The 20,658-nt window shown below is 41.7% G+C and overlaps 1 protein-coding gene across 1 annotated transcript in view; it reads right to left on the bottom strand.

Annotated features, from left to right (window-relative positions):
* Nucleotides 1-17,026, bottom strand: part of mtus2a (microtubule associated tumor suppressor candidate 2a) — a gene marked incomplete at both ends in the record, with an annotated part of 30,119 nt that extends 13,093 nt beyond the window's left edge. Inside the window, 3 exons of the mRNA XM_080040941.1 lie at nucleotides 7,796-8,071; nucleotides 12,906-13,164; nucleotides 14,966-17,026. Of these exons, the coding sequence (XP_079897067.1) occupies nucleotides 7,796-8,071; nucleotides 12,906-13,164; nucleotides 14,966-17,026 (2,596 nt within the window). The remainder of the gene's footprint in view (nucleotides 1-7,795; nucleotides 8,072-12,905; nucleotides 13,165-14,965) is intronic.
* Nucleotides 17,027-20,658: the final 3,632 nt, after the last annotated feature.

Raw genomic sequence — 20,658 nt, forward strand, 5'->3', positions numbered from 1 at the left:
GATTCATTGGGATTTTAAGGGATAGCTGATGCGCTTGGTTTGACGTTAAGGGACTAGGAATTAATTGATTTCATCAATGTTCAAAAGGCATTTCTAAGTTGAATACAGTGTAGTAAGATGTGCTCATAAACTTCACAAAAGAGTGATAATATTTTGTACATCATTTTATTTTATAATTGTTATGTGTGCAATTACGAGCATTTTAAATGTGTAGCTGGCCAAGGTGGAGCAAATTTTATTTCATGTAGATGTACTGGATAGTTTATTCGATATAAAAATGCATCATATTTTATAAGCTAGTCATACGGAAACAAACAAACAAATAATTAACAACTAATCCTAAATTGTAGGTTACTTGCTATTTGGAATGACACAATTTTGGCTGCCTTTACATATATTGTGTGTTTTGTGACGTTTCTCAGGTCATTTTAATGAATGCTTTATGTTTCTTCCATATTATAATTGTGTGTGGACGCAACTACAAAATGAAAACTGAGGTGTGAACCACAGTAACAACTGAATCCAAGAGAAATTTCCAGTTTTTTTAGAGAAAGGCAGTGATCATACACTTGATTAGAAGTCTAACCGGAGGTGTGCCTGTTTAATTAGACTACATGTCCTCACGGCAGTTTTACTCAGCACTCTTAAATACAGAAGACATTGTGTGTAATTAAACTTGAAGTTTGTATTCATCAGAGCTTACAAATTTGCCATGCTTATTAATCGGTGCGTCCTGTCAGTTGTTTGAAGCCGCTATAGTGTGTCACTCTTCATCCATCAGTCACAAAGTATGAGGCACTTGTTGTCACCCTGTTATTAACCATTCCTCTGATCTTTTATATTCTCTCACAGTGAATACGGAAATATGTCTGAAATATGTTGCTTAACATGATGTTAAATAATGCTTTTATTCTCTTAAGACAATATTTGCTGGAAATAATCAACCAAAATTAAAATAAACTGCTTCATCCGCCCTGGTTTCTTTAAATTAAGATATTGGAGCTTCACATATTGGATTTAGATTAATTTGCTAGATCATTCGTCAAAATGCATCCTTAATCCACATTTTGCTCAAACTTGATATGATTTATTATACTTCGGTTGAATGTTGAGCTTTAACTGACAACAGCATGCATGTGGCAAGTGAATAAGATTCATGGTTGGTGAGTTGTGTGCAACTGTGCATCCTCAGCTCTGTGTGTGAACGGCAAGGTTAACGCTGCATAGATAAGGCACAAAGTAATTGCGCTGCCGAGACAAAATACCTGGTTCTACAGATTGTGAGATAGATTAGATCGGTAACAGTGGAGCTGACAGCAGCATCAACTGGCCTCCTGTCATATCATCTGTCAGGACTCAGATGTCACCAGATTAAAGGTTCATTCCAACCAGATGGATATGTCATGTAATTCTGCTGTTATGGTAAGATTAAAAGGGAAGACCTTGGTGATAGCGGAAACTGGTCAAATGGCGTTGTAAGTGTAGTCTAAAAAAAATCAGAGTAAGAAAAGGGTTAAGCCAGATCTGGAAAGAATGAGGAACTTATAATTCTTTGAAGTTATGGTATACAAAAAGAGGGCATCTGAGGAATTTACGGATGATGGTGACTGTATGGTACATGGAAACTCTTATTACTGTGCCTTTCAATTAGTGTGTGGTCAAAATCTGTGTGAAATGACTAACTGAGGCAACTATACCTAGGTCTGCTGCTATCAAGATGTAATAGAATATAGGTAAATGGCATGTTGTTTTCCACCAGAGTCTCTCCAGCAAAAAAATGTGCGTGCCTTTTAGATTTTCAGACAACCATAGCCCTCGCTGACAGTGTGAAAGTAACTGTAGGGAAATCAGCACACCATCACTAATTATTTCATTACCACCCAAAGAGAAGACGGATAGAGGTGATGCTTTGGCAAAATCAGTGCACTATCACTTGTTGGCCTTACACCAAGAAACACAACAAAAACATAGACAATTAATGTTTAGATAAGAAAAACTAAAATGTGTTTTTACAAGAACCTTCCGTTTGCTGTTTTACAGCCATACTGAATTGTATTTACATATTTTTATATTAGGGCAGGTATAAAAAACAAAAAACTGTAGGTGTAACATGTATTCCTGTAGGTGGTGCAAGTGTTAAAGTCGTGCATTTGGCATTTTTGAGTTTTTGAGTTACAATCCAGCTCCATGTAGCCTACTGCTTGAAGTCTAAAACAAATGGTTGAAAGACAAACACTGGAAAGAGCATAAAACAAAACAAAAAAACAAAGCTATTATTCATAACCAATACCGCAACACGTGTAGCTGACAGTGAGCTACTATTCAAGCTAAAGGAAACATTAAATAGCTAATACAAGATAAGGCACCACATACATTCTCCAAATAGAGTCATACATTGACAAAATGGCTTATATAGCTAATAGTCATTTTGCCTCATTCTATTCGAAAATCCTTTGCACAGCTTTATTATTAAAGCTCTCTTACTCAATTATATTGTGAAAGAGTATACATTATTTACATATATATTATTTGCCTGCTTTGCAAGACACAACAGAGCATTAAACTGAAGCATAGGGGCAAATAAATTTAAATTGTGTGAGATTATGTGATGTCCACAGGATGCCTACATTTCTTTTCTTTTTTCTTTTTTCTTTGCACTAGAAATAGAATAGGCAGAAGCTAGGGCGGAAAAGCCTACACATACTGTGGAACTAAAAGCAATTCATTGGCAATGCAGACAGAAATGAGGGTTGCTCAGCGGGAGATGCTGTTGTGTTAATTATTTGATAGAAATTAGTTGACCAAGGCTCTTTTCAGGCACAATGCAGAATCACAGACATAGTTTATTTTGCTGGACATATCCTATTAATCTTTAGAATGATTCCCATTAACATGATATGTACACAACACAACACCTAGGAGTACACTATGATCTGTATTTTTGTTTGTTTTGGGCTTAACAGCAGATTTACATGTTTATCTGATTTCGATTGCTCCTGTCTTCGCATTCCCGATGTTTTTGTCAGTCGGGATCATCAGTTAAGCTCATAAACTGTGATTAACATGGAGCTGGATGGAATACGCTGGGAGTTTATCAGTTAATGAACAAGCCCATTGAGCCTGGGCGTCACTGCCACAGCTCTGCAGCTTCACTAAAGCCTCTGCCATGTTGGTTCTTCTCTCCTCAGCCTCAGAATGGCAGCCATATCTAATTGGCCCATCTAATTTGCTGCTCCACTACTGTGTGTGTGTGTGTGTGTATGTGTGTTTTGTGTGTGTATGGATATGTGCTGTGTGTGTGCATACGCAAATTGTGAATATATCTGCGTGTGCACATGCACCAAAAGAAACCATCTGTTCACGGCGTGCTAGCATGAGTCACAGACCAGATCTGAGCCATGGCATCTGGGGTATGGCATCCACTCTCCTCCCCATGCGCCAATCCCTCCATTGCTTCTCTCTCCTTCCGCTCTTTTTTCCTCAATAACTTTCCCCCCTTCCTCTCTGCCCTGCCTGTTCATTGAATTGCTTTTATCTAGCTGACTGCTGCTCAGTTTTCTCTTTGGTTCATTCGATTCCACACACTATCATTTCATTACCACAGGAGGGATAGAGGTGATAAGGCTCTCATAATACAAAGTTTGCTTTGGCTATTGAGTTTCCGTCAGTGAGTCGGCGGTGGCTCAGAGGCACAGGCTTCATCAGCATGCATCCGTTCTGCTTTGTAATGGAGTCTGTCAATCACAGTGGAATTAACAACCTATCTCTCAGGTTTGTTAGTCTAATGCACATGCACACACACACACACACACACACACACACACACACACACACACACACACACACACACACACACACACACACATCCCTGAAACACCTTGACGGACTGTCAGCGGCTGGGCTAAAGGAAGGATTGGGTTAATGGCTAATCAATGTCATATAGAGTAAGCTATATAATACTCCCCCCCCCCCAGATTCTAGACAAGCACATGTACTTGCATGCATACTTATATACAAACAGAGCATAGTTCAAAGTCACCTTGGTTAACGTATAGTGGGAGTGTGCGTAAGAAATTGTTTCCAGTTCACTCCAAATAATCTACGGTATATCTCGAAAGGCTAGCTATAAAATAAACCCGCAATATTAGTGTAAGCCCACCCAAGTTACAGAACACATCCCTAAAATGCCAACCCCCATGTCAATACAGTGCCTTTGAATGGAGTTATGTTTGTTGTGTTCACAGCATTGGAAATCTACAGGAGCTTTAACCGCTTTGCTTGGAACTACTTTCTCATTCAACCGATTTTGCTTAAATTATTTTAATGTAAATTCCTAACAAAATCACATTAAATGAAATGCTATTGGAGTGCATGGCACAAATCTCAGAGCATGCTTTCTCAAAACATGAAAAGTAAAACCATGACTAAGTGCACGGCTTACGGGGAGTAAGTGAAAAAATATGTTTTCTGTGTGAAAGCGTTAATGTTGTGATTATGACCTAAATATGCCTGTATACATGATTGCATAATCCCCCAAGCCGCCAAGTATTCCTTTTCGTCTGCCACACCACCCTCCTTTCCACAGGCAGAATTGCCCATGCACACACATTATACGCATTGATCATGACAGGTTGACGAGCTACGACAGTTGGGAGTTCACACTCCTGGGACAAATACACTAACCCACTTTGCTGAAGCGCAGCAATCCTTTCCCTCTGATCGCTTACTACTCATTAATGATCTCTCCTATCCGTATCACCCAGAGCCCTAATGGAGTCCGCTTTGCTTTCAGATCAATGGGTAGAAACGCTGAAAACTGAGGCTAGCCTTTCTTATCTCTATAATGGAGGTACTGAGTTTGCTGCGGCTCCACCAACATCCTTGATGGAAGGATGTGTGTGTGTGAACTCATCTGTCAATCTGCCCGTCTTTGATCTGAGTCAGAGAGGGTAGATCCCTGAGTGTTAGAGGAGAAACAAAATCTGGCATCGCAAAAACGATCACCGCAGGCACACTTCCACACACTCACCTATGTGCACGCAGCATGCAAGAATAAAAATGTAGATTGAACAGAGAGCCTCTGGAAAAGAGTAAACCTATAAGCTTGTTTACCACTCGACTTAACTTCTACAAATGGGTTTGTGCAGTGACTCAGAAACATGCCCCAATATTTCACATACGACCGACTTGGGTAGCTAGATAATAGTTTCCAAAATTCAATTATTTTGGGATGTAATTGATAATATTTGAAATTCAAATCAGGGAAGGGCTTTACTTTGAACTTTCAGCTTTTCTAAGTCCCCACAAAGACAAAAAACAAACGAAAAAGAAAGAAAAAGAAAAGTCTAAGGTTTTTTCTTTTTCGTTGCTGCAACCGAACATTATATATATAGTAATGTATATGTATATCTGGCCAGTTTCATACACATAGTTTAACACATCGTCAAATGTAGGATGGCTGTAGCATGTCCAGAAGTGGGCAATGCATAGTTTGAATCTAAAAAATATATACATATATTTTCCCCAATTCCTGAGAGAAAAGTTAGACAAAAAAAAGCCATCAGACAACCTATGGGTGAAGCGCAACACAGGTGGTCACACACTGGGGCAGACGGGGCGGCCTCTACGGTCGAGCTCACCTTAGTCTGGAAGGTTCAAATAGAGCGGAGAGTTAAAATGCCTCACAGCTCAAAAGTGCAAGTTAATGCTCCTGCTCTTGCTTCATGCCTCTCTCACTGTGCTTGTGTGTCTCTCTCCCTTGCTCCCTCTCTCTCACACACACACACACACAGCCACACGAAAATGAACATCAAAAGCCTTTAATCTTTTGCCATGTCTTTCACCTTTGATTCCTTTTCGGTCTCACCGTGCTCTGAGCAGCAGCAGGAAGAGGAACATTCCGCTGCAGGCACTACTTTAAAAACTTTTGGTCGTTTGTGTTCAGCTGGCAGGTGTTCATTCGCTTTGTAGTATGGAGCGTGTGTGTGTGTGTGTGTGAGTGTGTGTGTGTGTGTGTGTGTGTGTGTGTGTGTGTGTGTGTGTGTGTATGTGTTTCTCTGGTGGCTATATTTATAAAAGCAGTGCAAATTCATATAGTTCTGATCTGTAGGTGGGAAATCTGCACATTGATAATGGCAGCTGCTTAGACAGACAATGTCATAACAAGCAAGATATTAGGTCACTGTATGTATCTGTTGGATTGCACCAAACAGAAATAGAAAAATCAAAGTCTGTATCTGCGAGAGTCAGTTGATGACAGACAAGGACCCAAGTGCCATGGCAACATATTATTTCTGCTCATTACTGCTCTGCTATTGACTGGTGTTAGACTGTCGATTGTCATTTCACAAATTTACTTTAAAAACTTGAGCCTTGATGTAAGGCACCTTATCAAATGAATGTTTCTGCTTATCAAGATATCCACTGATAATCTTCAGCTTTATTGCACACACACAAATGCCAGCACACTTGGTCAATACTCACAACGCAATTAGAGCTCTACCCATTGATTAACGCCTTCCTCCTATAATGTATTTACTCAAACATGGAACATATATTGATCAATATAAATAGTTCTGGGGCTGTATGAAGCCTATATGACAAGCTTCATGCCAACAACAAAAGAATGGGATACAAAAAAAAAATCATGGAGATCTGGAGACCCAAGGGAGTCCCCCCCCCTCCCCTTGAAACAAGAGGGATGAAATAAGTATGAGTACAAAAGGGGGGGAGCAAAGGGAAGGAGTGATGACATAACAGGAGGGGGGCCTGACGTGCGTGAGAGTGGAGGTGCTTACGTCAACTGTAACTGGGAGAAGAAGAACAAGCTTCCCCCTATGTAGGTCACATTAAAAACACATGCAGCTACCACAAATCCAGCCAACTAACCCACCAGCAGCTCTGAAATCACAACTGCAAGTCAGACTCTAGTTCTCCATGAGTGGGAAAAATTTAACAAATAATCCTACAATCTCTGCTAATGCGGACTGAATCTGCAGCGCAAACCTTTATTATCATTACCGATGAGTCTGGGGAATGATATCCTCTGTTCATTTTTTTGAACAAACATTAAAGATAGAAAAGTGGCCGTGTAAGCTGTTCAATTACACCAACTTTGCAGCATGTCATCACCATTTACTCATGAATTGCAAAAATAATTAGAGAAAAAGGCATATATATAATATTATATACATTATACAATTAATAAATAATATGAATCGTCATATTGGTGCCCCTATTTGGGTCAATCGTGTTCCCTGAATATGCAAACACAAACAAATGAATGATTGAACAATCAATGACACTAGTCCATTCATTATGCCCAACTACTAACAACTTAACTAACAATGTCTATAGCCAGACATAGTATCTCATAAGTCATGTCCTCATGCTGTATAGAAAAATGTGCTTTGCAAAACTGTAGCTCTACCATTGTTATTGACCTGAGGCTTTGAAGAATAAATTGTGAGTGGGGCGGAGCTCAGGAAGAGAAAGCAAACTGTAACATAATGAACGTGGGAGGGGGCTGTTTATGCAAACTATAATTATGAGGGGAATACATAGAAGACGGCAATCAAGACAGTGTGGTTTTAATACTCATCATGATGTAGAGATAAAGTAGGTGTTAGTGGAGGTACCATTGAGATTAACATACCTATACCAGTGCATTGTATATAAAACAAAAAAGTTCAGACAAGATAAACAAGCACATGCTGGGGGGGGGGGGTAAATGAAAAACAGAATAGGAATCAAATCTCACAAATGGTTGCAGTGTATTTGTGTTGAGTGGACTCACGGTGAGCCGCTGTCCTGCAGTCACGGTCACTCTGTGTGCTGTCAGCGGACTGGGCCGAGGAGACGGAGGACACACTGGAGCTCCTGACGAAGCCAAAGGCCGCCAGACGACCGGCGGGCTGACGGCTGGAGCTGAAGCCTGGGGCGCGCAGGCCAGACTGGCTGGCTTTGGGAAGGACAGACCTGGAGGCCGCACACTGGGGCTGGGGCTGGGGCTGGACTGCTGTAGCCATGCCTGTGGCTGGAGCAGGAACATGTTGGGTGAAAACCTGGTCATCTGTAAGGTGAGCACAACATGAAGAGAAACTTGGTTGTTTATTATTTGACTGGCTGTTATTTTACAAAACTGTGAAAAAAGAGAAAAATTGTTCAAGAGGGACATGTAATTGTGTGTGTGTGTGTGTGTGTGTGTGTGTGTGTGTGTGTGTGTGTGTGTGTGTGTGTGTGTGTGTGTGTGTGTGTGTGTGTGTGTGTGTGTGTGTGTGTGTGTGTGTGTGTGTGCGTGTGCATGTGTGTGTGTGTTTGAGTGACTACAGTTAAATCACTAACCAACAATCACATGCCATCAGAATGCAGGTGATTGTGCATAGATGTGATATTGATTTCCCCAATGAATCATTCATCATTCTGTGTTGACTAAGCTTTCAGTGGGCACTAGGACGTTTTCTGTGTTATGGCTCAGACTGCTTCCGCAAGCAAATATAATTTAAAAAAAACTATTTACACAACAACGTGCTAACAGCTGCTTTTGGCTCAGGCTGTGCTTGCAGGCCCGGGCAAGCGGCCAGCAGTTTCTGCCAAAGCCAAAGCTGTAATGACATTCGATATGACACCCACAATTTAGGACATAGCCGATATATATTTCCAATACGTACACTGTGTTTGCCTGTGTTTACACTTCATTACATTCCTCGTTAGGTATTACAGTGATTCTCACTGCAGTTACCCGAAGCCGCATACAAGCCGTGGCTCTGTGCCACCCTGCTTTCTGGACTGAACACCAGCAAAGAAAGCTTAAATGAAAGGTGGATTAGAAAGAGAGACGAAAGAAACACATAATATAGAAAATAGGGATAAAAAAAAGCAATCACAGCTCCATAGTGGCAGCTATTGTCAGTCAGCAATGGGGAGAAATCCTCCCACTCGGTTATCTATGGTTTACAACAGCAAGACAGATGAAATGTGCAAGCATGAACAACCAAGGCTGGACACACACGCACACACACACAAACACACTCACACGCACACAGTGGGGCAGTGGGTAGAATCCACAGGCCTTGGAAAAGAAGTCCCATTTTGGCTACCACAGCCTGCAGTACAAGGTTTTAGATCCCGGGCAGAAGAAGAGCATTATCCCCTGCTGGCTGAGGAGATAAAGTAGGCAGCCCTTCTTTCCTCCCTATTTGGCACAGCTATGTGCTCATGCTACAGCCGAGGGGGAGCCACCACATCACATACAAGAGAGACAGAAAATCTCTGTGAGGGAGAACACAAGCTCTGTTGGTAGAGAGGAACAAAGTGGGACAGAAAGAATGGGAAACGTCACCAGTGTTATTCCCCCTCCAGCCTCACCAGTGCCACTGCTCACTCTTCAATTGCCTCTTTTCCACCTTCCTCAATATCTTCCCATATGCAATTTGGTCTGTTTATTCGATTGGAGCCCGCTCTTCTTGAGTGAGAAGGTCAGGATCATTAAAGATAAATGTCCTCATTTCCCTCCTCTCCCCCTCCCCCCATTAATTCCCTCTGAGCAACGAGGTCGAGAAGTGAGCCTGACAAACATCTTATTTAGCCTAGATATGACAGACCAGGGCTCCTGCTAAATGAAAACACACATTATTCATCAAAATCAAATTATTGATAAGAATTTGATTCCGTCCTTCTCTCAATCTTTGCTTCACTTTATTCTGGTGGATTGTATTATTTCAGCCCTTCCATGACTTTGTCTCGGTATCGTTCTTCAGCTTCCATTTGTCACTTTCTTATTCCACAGCTCACACCTGCAAAATACACTCTATTGGATAAAGTAGCTCTCCCAGGACTAAAATGTGTGGAAGTGTGAATTTGAAAAATGCATCATAAATCATAAAAACCCAGGGTGTTTTTCTTGCATTGCTGTTTACTCCCGTCAGCCATCCCAAAGATTTGAATAAAACCACTTTGGTTTTTCCAGCAGGTCTGAAACACTACCTTGCATTTCTCCAATAAATCCCAAGGAAATTAATCTTAAAACATCCATTGGCTTTCACTGAAAGAATGCACATCCCAAGAAGTTGAGATAAATTGCAGTATGTAGATTGGGCTCAGGGAAGTCGATGGGGACGGTCGGCATCGGATGAGCACCTTAATGACCAGCCCATTTTAATTGCAGCCCAAGGTAACTTGCGACAACCTGTATGGATTTCCCCCGCCAAGCGTCAAATTGCGTGTTATAAAATGTGATACTCGAGTGCCTTGCAATCTCTGCAGAACTACTCGAGCAAAGCACAGCGCTTCATTGCTGCTTAGAAGGGAGGAAGAGAGCCTCAATGAGCAGACGTTAACAGTATAGCTTCAACAAAAAACAGCCTGTCCTTTAAGTGGATGATCCTCTATCATAACAACCCAGATTTTTACACCCTGCACAGTAATTATGTGAGTCGCTGGAGTACTTTGACTTTTCAACAATAGTTACTATAATATGTGTGAAGAGATGTCCCTTCACAAAAGCCTTACAAGTAGTAATTAACAGTGATGAAGAGGAATAGGATAAACAGATATCCCAAGGGAGATGGATACACTTACATAATAGCCCATACATACATGGACTGGCAATGATACACAACATGCTGACCAATGCTTTTGCTACGTACAGTATATGTAATATATATATTTTGCTGGTGTTCATCCAGGCAATGTACTGTATGTATAGGGCAGGGTGCAGCAGGGATAAGGATGAATCAAACTGGAAGACATTGATGTTACTTAGGTGTTTATTACTTCGCACTTCAAAGCCTGTAGTTGCCAGTGGGCAGAGCAGCACCGACACAACATACTACATGTATTCATAGGGATTATGATAAGGGAACCATGTCCCACGTGATAACACAATGCTGATCAATTCTGTGTGTGCTTGTTTTGTAGTGCGTTTATCTGTGATTGTACGTACATAAGCCCCACGAGGCAAAACCGTTTTTTATGATATTGGGTTACTTAAATAAAAGTGACTTGACTTGAAATGTATGCCATTTTGTCAAGGTTATCGCACTCAGGGAGAGAGCACATAAAATATGCATGGAGGTGATAAATGGCATAGCGAGGCGATGAGCACATTTTATACTTCAATATTCCAGTCAGACAGTCCGGCTGTAATGTAAATCTTGACTTGTGACTGGGGTGGTATCTGAATCGCCTGGGGCCTCATTTATAAAGCTTTGCGTGGGATTCACGTGGAAGCTGGCGTACGGAAGAAATGTAGGATGTACGTGCGAACAAAAATATTCGGATTTATAAAACAGTGCGCACTCACGTCCTACGCCTGTTTCCCTTTATACATCACAATCTACTCTAAATGTGGCGCAGCCTTTGCGGGCTTCACGTACCGCCCATATTTACCCATACATAGTCATCGACACGCCCGAATTAATATCATTTACTGAGTGCATGAAGGCGGTAGTGGCAATCGCCGACTGAAAGGGAAATGGAAAAATAAACTCCACACGGTGTGGATCACTGCGGTCACCCCGAAGTACCCGTTGGAGAAGTGGCGAACAGGGAAAATATAGTTTGGTGGCAGTGTGAGCGTAAAGGCGATAGAGTGCAGCCTGTGGCGATCTCTGTGAACGCTGTGGCCGAAATAAAAAGAAGTGATCCGACATAAAAGTGGACGCAAACAAGTGCATATCCTCACACAACAGTGTTTGTGCCACGAGCGGGGGGCACTGAGACCCCCCATGAGATACAGATTCGGAGAATTCATCCCGGGGCAGTGACGGGCGGCGGAGGGTTAATAATAAACTTCACAGTCCCTTTCAAAACACAATTGCGACGTGCTTAAACACAAAGAAAAACACATAGATAAAACGGACTAAAAGCCGTGAAAAAAATCACAGTAGCCTATGTGATGTACAGTAGGCTTATCATTAGTGTATGAAAAGGTGCACTCCTGTCTGCCTGACTGAGGCATCGAGAACAGCGTCAGTGTAAAAGTAATAGGCTGTATTCCACCTCAATATTATCAGAATTAATTCCACAACATGCAGATAGGTTATTCTTTAATAACTGCAGAGCTTATTCGAACGTTGCTATTTTGTTTTTATTTGCACTCATATGTCTCCGTTTGTAGGCTATTTAAGATCCTAATTAGTTTTGTTTTTGTTGGTATCACTCCATGGAAAAATCCGTGGAGGCATTTGTTCATTAGTTGTAAGAATGGCTTCATCCGTTTTGCAAAGGAACTCCCAATATATGATAGACCTACATGGCTTATAATAGGCCTATCTGGATACATTTTACACAAACACATTCGTTCTCGCACTTCATACATGTGCCGACGGAGTCGCCGTTTCTCCTTTCTCCACTTTCTGTGCGTACGCATGGGTCAGAGTTTGCGTGGAGGACCGCACATCTCCCGTCAAGTTTGGTTTTTATAAATCCCAATATTTGCTTAGAAATTGGCGTGCGCCCTCTCCTGGGCGTACGCAACGTTTATAAATGAGGCCCCTGGATAAGAAATGTTGGCTTTGTTGAAGAGAGAAAGTGTCAGCATGCTTTTTATTTATTTATTTTGTTTTGGAGATGGCAGCCTTCTGGAGCAGAAAGAGTCCCCTCAGAGTACTTCTTAAATCCCCCTTCCAATCAGATCAACCCAAATTAATCTCAGAGAACGCAATTTTAATGAGCTGCCTTCATCTAATGCCAATTTAAGGGGGGAAACAGTCCCACCACTGCTTGTTGCTGCAGGGGGAGAAGAAAGAGAAGGTATCTCCTGTGAAATCTACGATGTGAAATGTTGGTCTGCTGAAATTAAAATCTGATGTGTACCGTAGGCCGGCTCCATCTGACATTCCAGTTGTTTTTCTGTTCGAGACATGATAATGAGGTGAGGCGATGCACGTATAGTATGGTATTACCTGTGTTATCTTGGCTTTTCTGATTGGTCGCTGGGCTGACAGGTTGGACTGGCTGGCTGAAGACAAGCATTGACCTTTGACCTTGAGCAGGAGCCCTGCCCTTTGCTGAAGCAGTGGTCGTCCTGGTGACGGCTCCGAGGCCCAGACGCAGACCTCTGCCGGAACGCAGCAGACTGCCGCTCCCTCCGGCCTGCGCGGCTGTCCGGGCCTGCAGTGCGTCCTCAGCACTACTGCCTTTAAGACTGGAAGATCTTCCCATCTATAGATCAAAGTTATGAAATTAACAACTTATGAATGCTATCAGATAATTGTCTCCTGGATTTGTTTTTACCTTCTATCTATCTATCTATCTATCTATCTATCTATCTATCTATCTATCTATCTATCTATCTATCTATCTATCTATCTATCTATCTATCTATCTATCTATCTATCTATCTATCTATCTATCTATCTATCTATCTATCTATCTATCTATCTATCTATCTATCTATCTATCTATCTATCTATCTATCTATCTATCTATCTATCTATCTATCTATCTATCTATCTATCTATCTATCTATCTATCTATCTATCTATTATTAATTATGAATTGCATTGTCAAGTTAAGAAAAAGGCCCACAAAACTTAATGCATCTTAACAGAAAATGAGCAAGGAATAAACAAACAGGAAAGCCATATTAAGACCAGCCTATGTAACAAAAAGAACAAAAAAAATATTTGTCACCCTTTTTTTTCTTTTGTATGCTAGCTGCCCTTTCCTGCTCTATTCTTTCCTTCTCTAGGGTGTCAGTGAGGAAACAGCTTGAAATATTCTTTCCCTATTGGGTTCCTTTCCTAGCTGCAGCCTTTGGATAACATGTGACAATCAATAACCCCAACAAATGTGATGACCAACCCCAACTGGAATTTCATCATCAAGGCTTGGAACCATCCAACAAATAGTTTGCTAGCTAACAACCATCTAAACTATAGCTTACACTTCACACATTTTAAGGGTAACAAGTGTTTTGTTATAAACCCATTGTGTAAAAGCCTAGAAGAAAAATACTGAGGAGCTAAATATTTTCAATTTGACATGACAAACACAAACAGTCCTCCCACCTCAAATTCAGCTGTCTAACTCCAAGGATAACTATGTAAGTGACCTCTGATCCCAATTCAGGATATTTCAATACCAACACTTCACAGACAACGCCTTCTGGTGCCGAGATATAACGAATGTGACAACCAACCCCTGTGACATATAACCCCGTTCTCCCCTATGTGTGAAAAGCCAAATATTTAGAATATGCTTTGGCTGATTATATGCAAAATACACCATATAGTATCTAATAAGAATTCACTTACATCAAATTGGACCTGTTTAACATAATTCAGTAGTGTCTCTCAACAGCATTACCCTGTATGCTGGACAAAATGCTGACATACAGTACATGCAGTGACACATAAAGCCTGCCAGAATCATATTGTCCCTGTGGGCTTTGTACTTCAAAAGGCATTAAGAATTGATTTCCACATGCTGGTGCTTGATGCTGTACAGTATGAATATGAATGCCAAATCAAGCTATTTAATCAGAATCAATATGGGATGATTTTAAAGCGATAATGAGCAGCTAGCTCTCGTAAGAGTGGGAATTAAAATGCAGAAGAGCTGTGATCAATTATACATGGTTCACTGTGGCAATTAAATTATGGACAGCAGCTAGCGATACTGACATGCGAAGTCATCAAACATATAACCAAAGAGGTTTGTTTTTTCTACTGAGTTTATATAAGATACTGTTTATCACAAAGTAATTATATCTGGCTAATTGATATAGGAGTCATCATAATAAAACCCTATGTCTGTTCTTTCTTTGTGGTTTTTGTGAATGTGCTTTGACAGTGGATTACACTGGATCTCATCATAATAGAAAAGCCTTTGATATGATATATAGTGTATTTATTACAATATAATTCAGAATGCAAGCTTCATTCCTCTAATCCTCTTACAATATTAACTTATAATAATAATCTTATAATCAGATGTAGTGAAGCCTGCACGTATTACTCACCTCAGATGGCACCCCATAGAAGTTGTCTGCTTTGCTGGACAGTTTTGGGGGGGCTGTGTAGCTGTGTGTGTGTGCAGGGGGGACAGTGTGTGTGTGTCCGGGGGGCCTGATACTCCTGGTCAGCATTCCTGATTGGAAGATGTTTTTCTGCATATCCTGACGGTACTTGTCATAAAGCAAATTGGAGGCACTGAGCACTGGGGCTCCCCTGCCTTCTGCATCAGACTTGGAGGGGTCTCTAGAGGCTTCTCTGAAAGAGGTGGGCGTTTGGCTGTGTGTGTATGCTGTGGGTCTGGATGGAAGAGAGGACACCTGATAAGGGCCGTCGGAAGCCTGGGGTTTAAACTGAGGATTCTTTCGGACAGAGGTGATGATTTTGGGTCGAACTCCTTTAGGTTTAAGTTTGGGCGATGGGGAGCTCTCTTTGGAAACAGGGTTGTGGTTAGAGCTCTGCTGGTTGTTAAGAGGCGCTTTTGGGATTCCACTTGTGCTTATATTGGTTGAAACTGGTGCTCTCAGGCAACTGTTGCCATAGCCCTGAGCTGATGTTGTCACAGCAGAGTCGCATCCCGACGGGATGTGTCTAACCACTCCAGAGATATTCCTGGAAACGAGGTACGTGGAGGGTTGCCTGCGCGGTGAACCCTGGGGCGTCCTGAGAGGGGAATGGGGAGGGGTAGAAGACCTGGAATCAACCGCTGTTCTGTTGGGACTGGAGCAATGCCTTCTGTATGTGAGTTGAGTCTGGGGTCTCTTCTCCATGGTGGAAGGATTGGGAGGACTTGACTTATGCCATGCAGTTGTAGCTGGCTGTTTTTCCACCATTGGAGCCTCCCTCTGGGCTGCTGTCTGGTTGGACTGCCTGGGCTGCGAGTTTCCAGATGGGATGTACAGGGATGAAAAATCTGATGGTTCACGTAAAGACGATCTGGTAAACTTTCTGTTTGACTCATTAGTGTGTGAGTCCGGAGGGTTTTTGGGGGAAGAGGGTTGCTCTGTCTCGGGTTGATGATGAGTGGTGGGCTGTGCTAAGCTTCTAGATCTCCCCATCTCCGTCTGACAGAGGGGTCTGACCAGCTGTTGCCGTCGTGGTGGCACTACCCTGTCCTCAAATCCGGCCTTCCTCCTTTGGCCGAGCCCCCCGTCACAAGACAATCCATATCTATGATAACTTCCTCCCTCCTCCTGTCTTTGATCCTGGCTGAAGTATTGAGGACGGCCATGTTTCTCCTGAGGATGCGATGGTGGTGAGGTCTGGTTGGCATCTACAGGGCATGCCTGTCTTCTGGTCTGGACTGAGGTAGTGTTGTTTGTATTGGGATAAGGGTTGGTCCTGGAGTTGAGTGACAGTTGTGCCTCTCCACTACTATCCAACGCACTTGACAGGCTCCCACTGAAGGAAACGGCAGACAGACTGGAGACGAACACATTGGTCTCCGACTTGGACTCTTTCAGGCCTCCTCTCCGTCTCTCCCGGTCTCCCGCACTTCCTGACCTGGTGTCCCTTTTCTCTTTTGAGCTTGTCTCGTACGCGTCAAGCTCTTCAGTGCTGTGACAGGTCATCCTTTTCTGTATTCCTCTCTGTATTCTGCTCTCCGTTTTGTTGCTGTCATTGTCATTTCTCCTCACTTTGATCGAGGCAGAGCTGGCAGTTGAGCAAGAGGATATGGACATAGGACCTTCGTCTTTTCCATCTCTCATGCTTCCTCCATCATCTTCATCACCCTCATTCTCCTCATGATCCCTGTTTCCCAAGAATGTATGTATCTCCTGACACTCCAGAAGCTCAATCTCTCTATACTCTGGCTCCATGCATCGCTGCTCAGAGCCCCAGATCAATAGCTTGTTGGGGGAGTCCCTCTGAGAGACCAAAGGAGGGATAGAGCTTGTGCTATACCCTGTTTCCTCTATCAGTCCTCCTTCCACTTGATCACCTATTGTAGATAATTGATTGGCATTATCATCCCCAGATTGGGGGAACTGGATATTTGTTTTGTTTCCTATCTTTTCCCCTCTATCAACATTGACCCTCAGTCCCTGGAAGCTAGTTGGAACGCTCATGTTGGACTGATTCTTTTGGCGCAATCAAAGACTCCTTCAGGATGCCGAGGCCATCTGTGGACCTTCAAATGTTTCTTGCCAGCACGTCTGTCCTACTGAGGGTCTGTGAGATGATGGCCCTTCAGTTGATTGTTCCAAGGACAAAATGTCATCTCGGGAAATCTTTTTCACTTCAGCTAACCACTTGCATTTGATGTGAGCTAAAAAAGCTGTCTTTGATGGATCTTCTGGGAGATGGTCTGTTCAATCTGCAACAAACAACAACAAAGGAAACTGTCAGAGAGGGCAACACATGTTCCTGACTTGCAGCCATATTGGGACATTCCTTTTTGCAACACATATAATTGGATGGTCTTTGAAACAAAACAGAACTGGCTGCCCATGTAACAAAAATACACAGGAGGATTTACAGGAAGTGAAAGTCTTGGAACTACCTTGTTTTTATTTTAAAGGCATTTCTTGCAGTTATCAAGAAAGAGCAGTACATGCTAATAATAGGAATGCAATTATCAATTGATGATGGATGCTCACCATAGAACAAAATAATAAGCCTGTTTTCATGTTAGTGAAGGAATCACCCTCGGGATGCCTAACGAAGACAGGCGAGGTGTTTTTAGTTTTATCCTCAAGAGACATTGAGTGGAGGGGGAACGTCCAATGCACGTTCAAACCATTTTTGATTTTATAGAATATACAACACAAGCTACCAGAGACTTTACATGGGTAAGTGCATGCTTGAAAAACATGAAAATCATATGTGGGCATCGTAACAGTCGAGGAGCAAAAAACACCAGCGTCTGATGACTACAGGAGGGTTAACACTCTTCTCTCAACATGTCATCCATAACACGCCATATGGCTGATTAAGCCAATGCGCCCTGATTCGATGCTACACCACAACAGCACATCCTGCTTCATTTAAAAGTGAAATTCAGTAGGACGCACTGAAAACCTGAGATTCAAATGGCTGTGTCGCTTTGAGGAGACATCATTTCAATGTAACAGACGGTATGTGCTGACATGTACAGTTAATAAGTGGGCAGATGGCGGGGAGGGCAAACGTCTGAGAGCTTTGGTTACACTATGTCGGTGCAGGATGGCGGCAGGACAGTTTAGACAAAAAAACACTCCCAAGAAAACTAGTGACAATGGCAACAAAAAGGACTGCTATGTTTTTTGCTCTCTCAGAAAATCATTTACATTTCTCTTTCTTTACATTTTAGGCTCTCCATAATTATGCAAGAGCTCTATGAGGAATTGATCCTTCTGCCTTGAAGCAGAAGCCACTGAATATTAATTTTCTCAGTACTTATCTCACAATATCTGTTGTTTGCTTGTCCGTGAAAGCCCAGCCTTGTTTTTCCTACATTATGCACACAGCTTGGATATATTTGAGTCATATTCTATCAAACCTGTCAGATAAAAGTTTCATCAAGTCGTATGTCTCTTTAGGCAGTGACTATTGTATATTCAGACTAAGATGGTCATTATGAAGTCAAATATTTGTCTTTGAATCCTCCCACTGAATATGTGAATAGGTTCCGAAGTTCATTCTGATTAGGTGCATTCTGGTGTGTATGTAAAATAATCCACAATTGTCTTCTGCACTCTGCATCTGTTTACAAAGCTAATATTTACCCTTAGCTGGTGCACAAAATCAAATGATTATCTAATCATAAAACACACACACACTGAAATGTGTGCAGAAAATTCAAGACAGGGATGGAGAAGCAAGAGACCAGGAGAGCAAGAGACGACAGCACATTGTTTTAGAGACTGAGAGGGGTCTCCGAGAGGACATGGTGGCAGATCGATTATGGCACTGATGTAGCACTGAAGGTTTTGCTGATGACAGCAGTCCAGGGAGGCTGAGTGGCGCGCTAAGCTTGGTCACAATGGCTGAACCAGAATAAGCTGCACATCCCCTCACAGCCAGACGGGCAAACAAAACTAATCTGGCAAAACACTAAACATGATCAGACAGAGAAAAAAAAACACTTTTGACAGTAAATAAACGACACCTGTTGTTATGATAAAAAAAAACTATCAGAAAGTAGATGTATCTTGGGATGCTGCAGGGGCCATGTGTTTGAGGAAAAAAAACTTGACAGGTCCCCCCAGATGTCGCCCTGCTTTATGTCGGTGACATACATACTTAGGTGCTAAAAGTAAAGAGGACCGCATGGGACTGAATGGATGAAGCTGGACTGGAATGATGTTTCTCTTGACTAGAAAATGAATTATGCAATTATACATGTGGATAACATGTTTCAACTTGCTCTTTGAGCAGAGGAAATAATGTTAACAGTAAAAATGCAACTTTTGTATTACCAATTATACACAATGAGAAATAAGATAAATGTACCTGATGATGATATGGTGAGATCAAAATAGTTAGAGATACAATATATAGTTTTTGGTGGTATTCAGAGCATACCAGGTAGGATTAAGTGATTTTTATTATTCCTGCATATACAGTCATATGAAAAAGTTTGGGAACCCCTCTCAGCCGGCATTATAATTGACTCTGCTTTCACACAAAAAAGATAAAAGTGGTATGTCTTTCATTTACCAGGAACAGCTAAGTACTGGGATGTTTTCCAAACAAAGATTTTTTGAAAAGCAGCATTTAGTTTTATGAAATTAAATAAAATGTGAAAAACTGGCTGTGCAAAAATATGGGAACCCTTGTGGTCTTGCTGATTTTAATGCATGTAACAGCATGTAAAACTGAGGACTTTAAACACAAAATTGGTTGGATTATGTTGTTAAGCCTTGAACCTCATATAAAGGTCTGTTTAATCATGATAAAAGGTATTTTAGGTGCCTAAATGCAAGTTCCACTTCTCTTTGACTCTCTGCAGAAGTGAGACAGAATGCGATCATCAAAACAGCTCCCAAAAGATCTTAAAAACAAAGATTATTCATTGTCATGGTTTAGCGGAAGGCTACAAGTAGCTTTCCCAAAGGTTTCAATTGTCAATTTCTACTGTAAGGAACGTTGTCAGGGAATGGAAGGACACAGGCACAGTTGCAGTTTTGGTGCAAATTGCGCTGAATTGTTGAACGATGTACAGATACACAATCTGCAGCCAGATGTTCTTGCAGGCCTTTGGAGGTGATCTGTGGGTTGTGTGCAACCATTCTCACAATCCTCCACCTATGCCGCTCCTGTTTTTTTCTTGGTCTGCCATGCCTGGGTTTAACTGCCACTATGCCTGTTTCCTTCCATTTCCTGACAACGTTCCCTACAGTCGAAATTGACAATTGAAACCTTTGGGAAAGCTTCTTGTAGCCTTCCCCTAAACCATGACAATGAACAATCTTTGTTTTTCAGATCTTTTGGGAGCTGTTTTGATGATCCCATTCTGTCTCACTTCAGCAGAGAGTCAAAGAGAAGTGCAACTTGCATTTAGGCACCTAAAATACATTTTCTCATGATTAAACAGACATTTCTATGAGGTTCAAGGCTTAACAACATAATCCAACCAACTTTGTGTTTAAAGTCATCAGTTTTACATGCTGTTACAGGCATTAAAATCAACAAAACCACAAGGGTTCCTATGTTTTTGCACAGCCAGTTTTTCACATTTTATGTTATTTCATTTCATACAACCAAATACTGCTTTTCA

The sequence above is a fragment of the Ammodytes marinus genome, assembly GCF_949987685.1.
Source record: "Ammodytes marinus genome assembly, chromosome: 14".
Taxonomy (NCBI): Eukaryota; Metazoa; Chordata; class Actinopteri; order Uranoscopiformes; family Ammodytidae; genus Ammodytes; species Ammodytes marinus.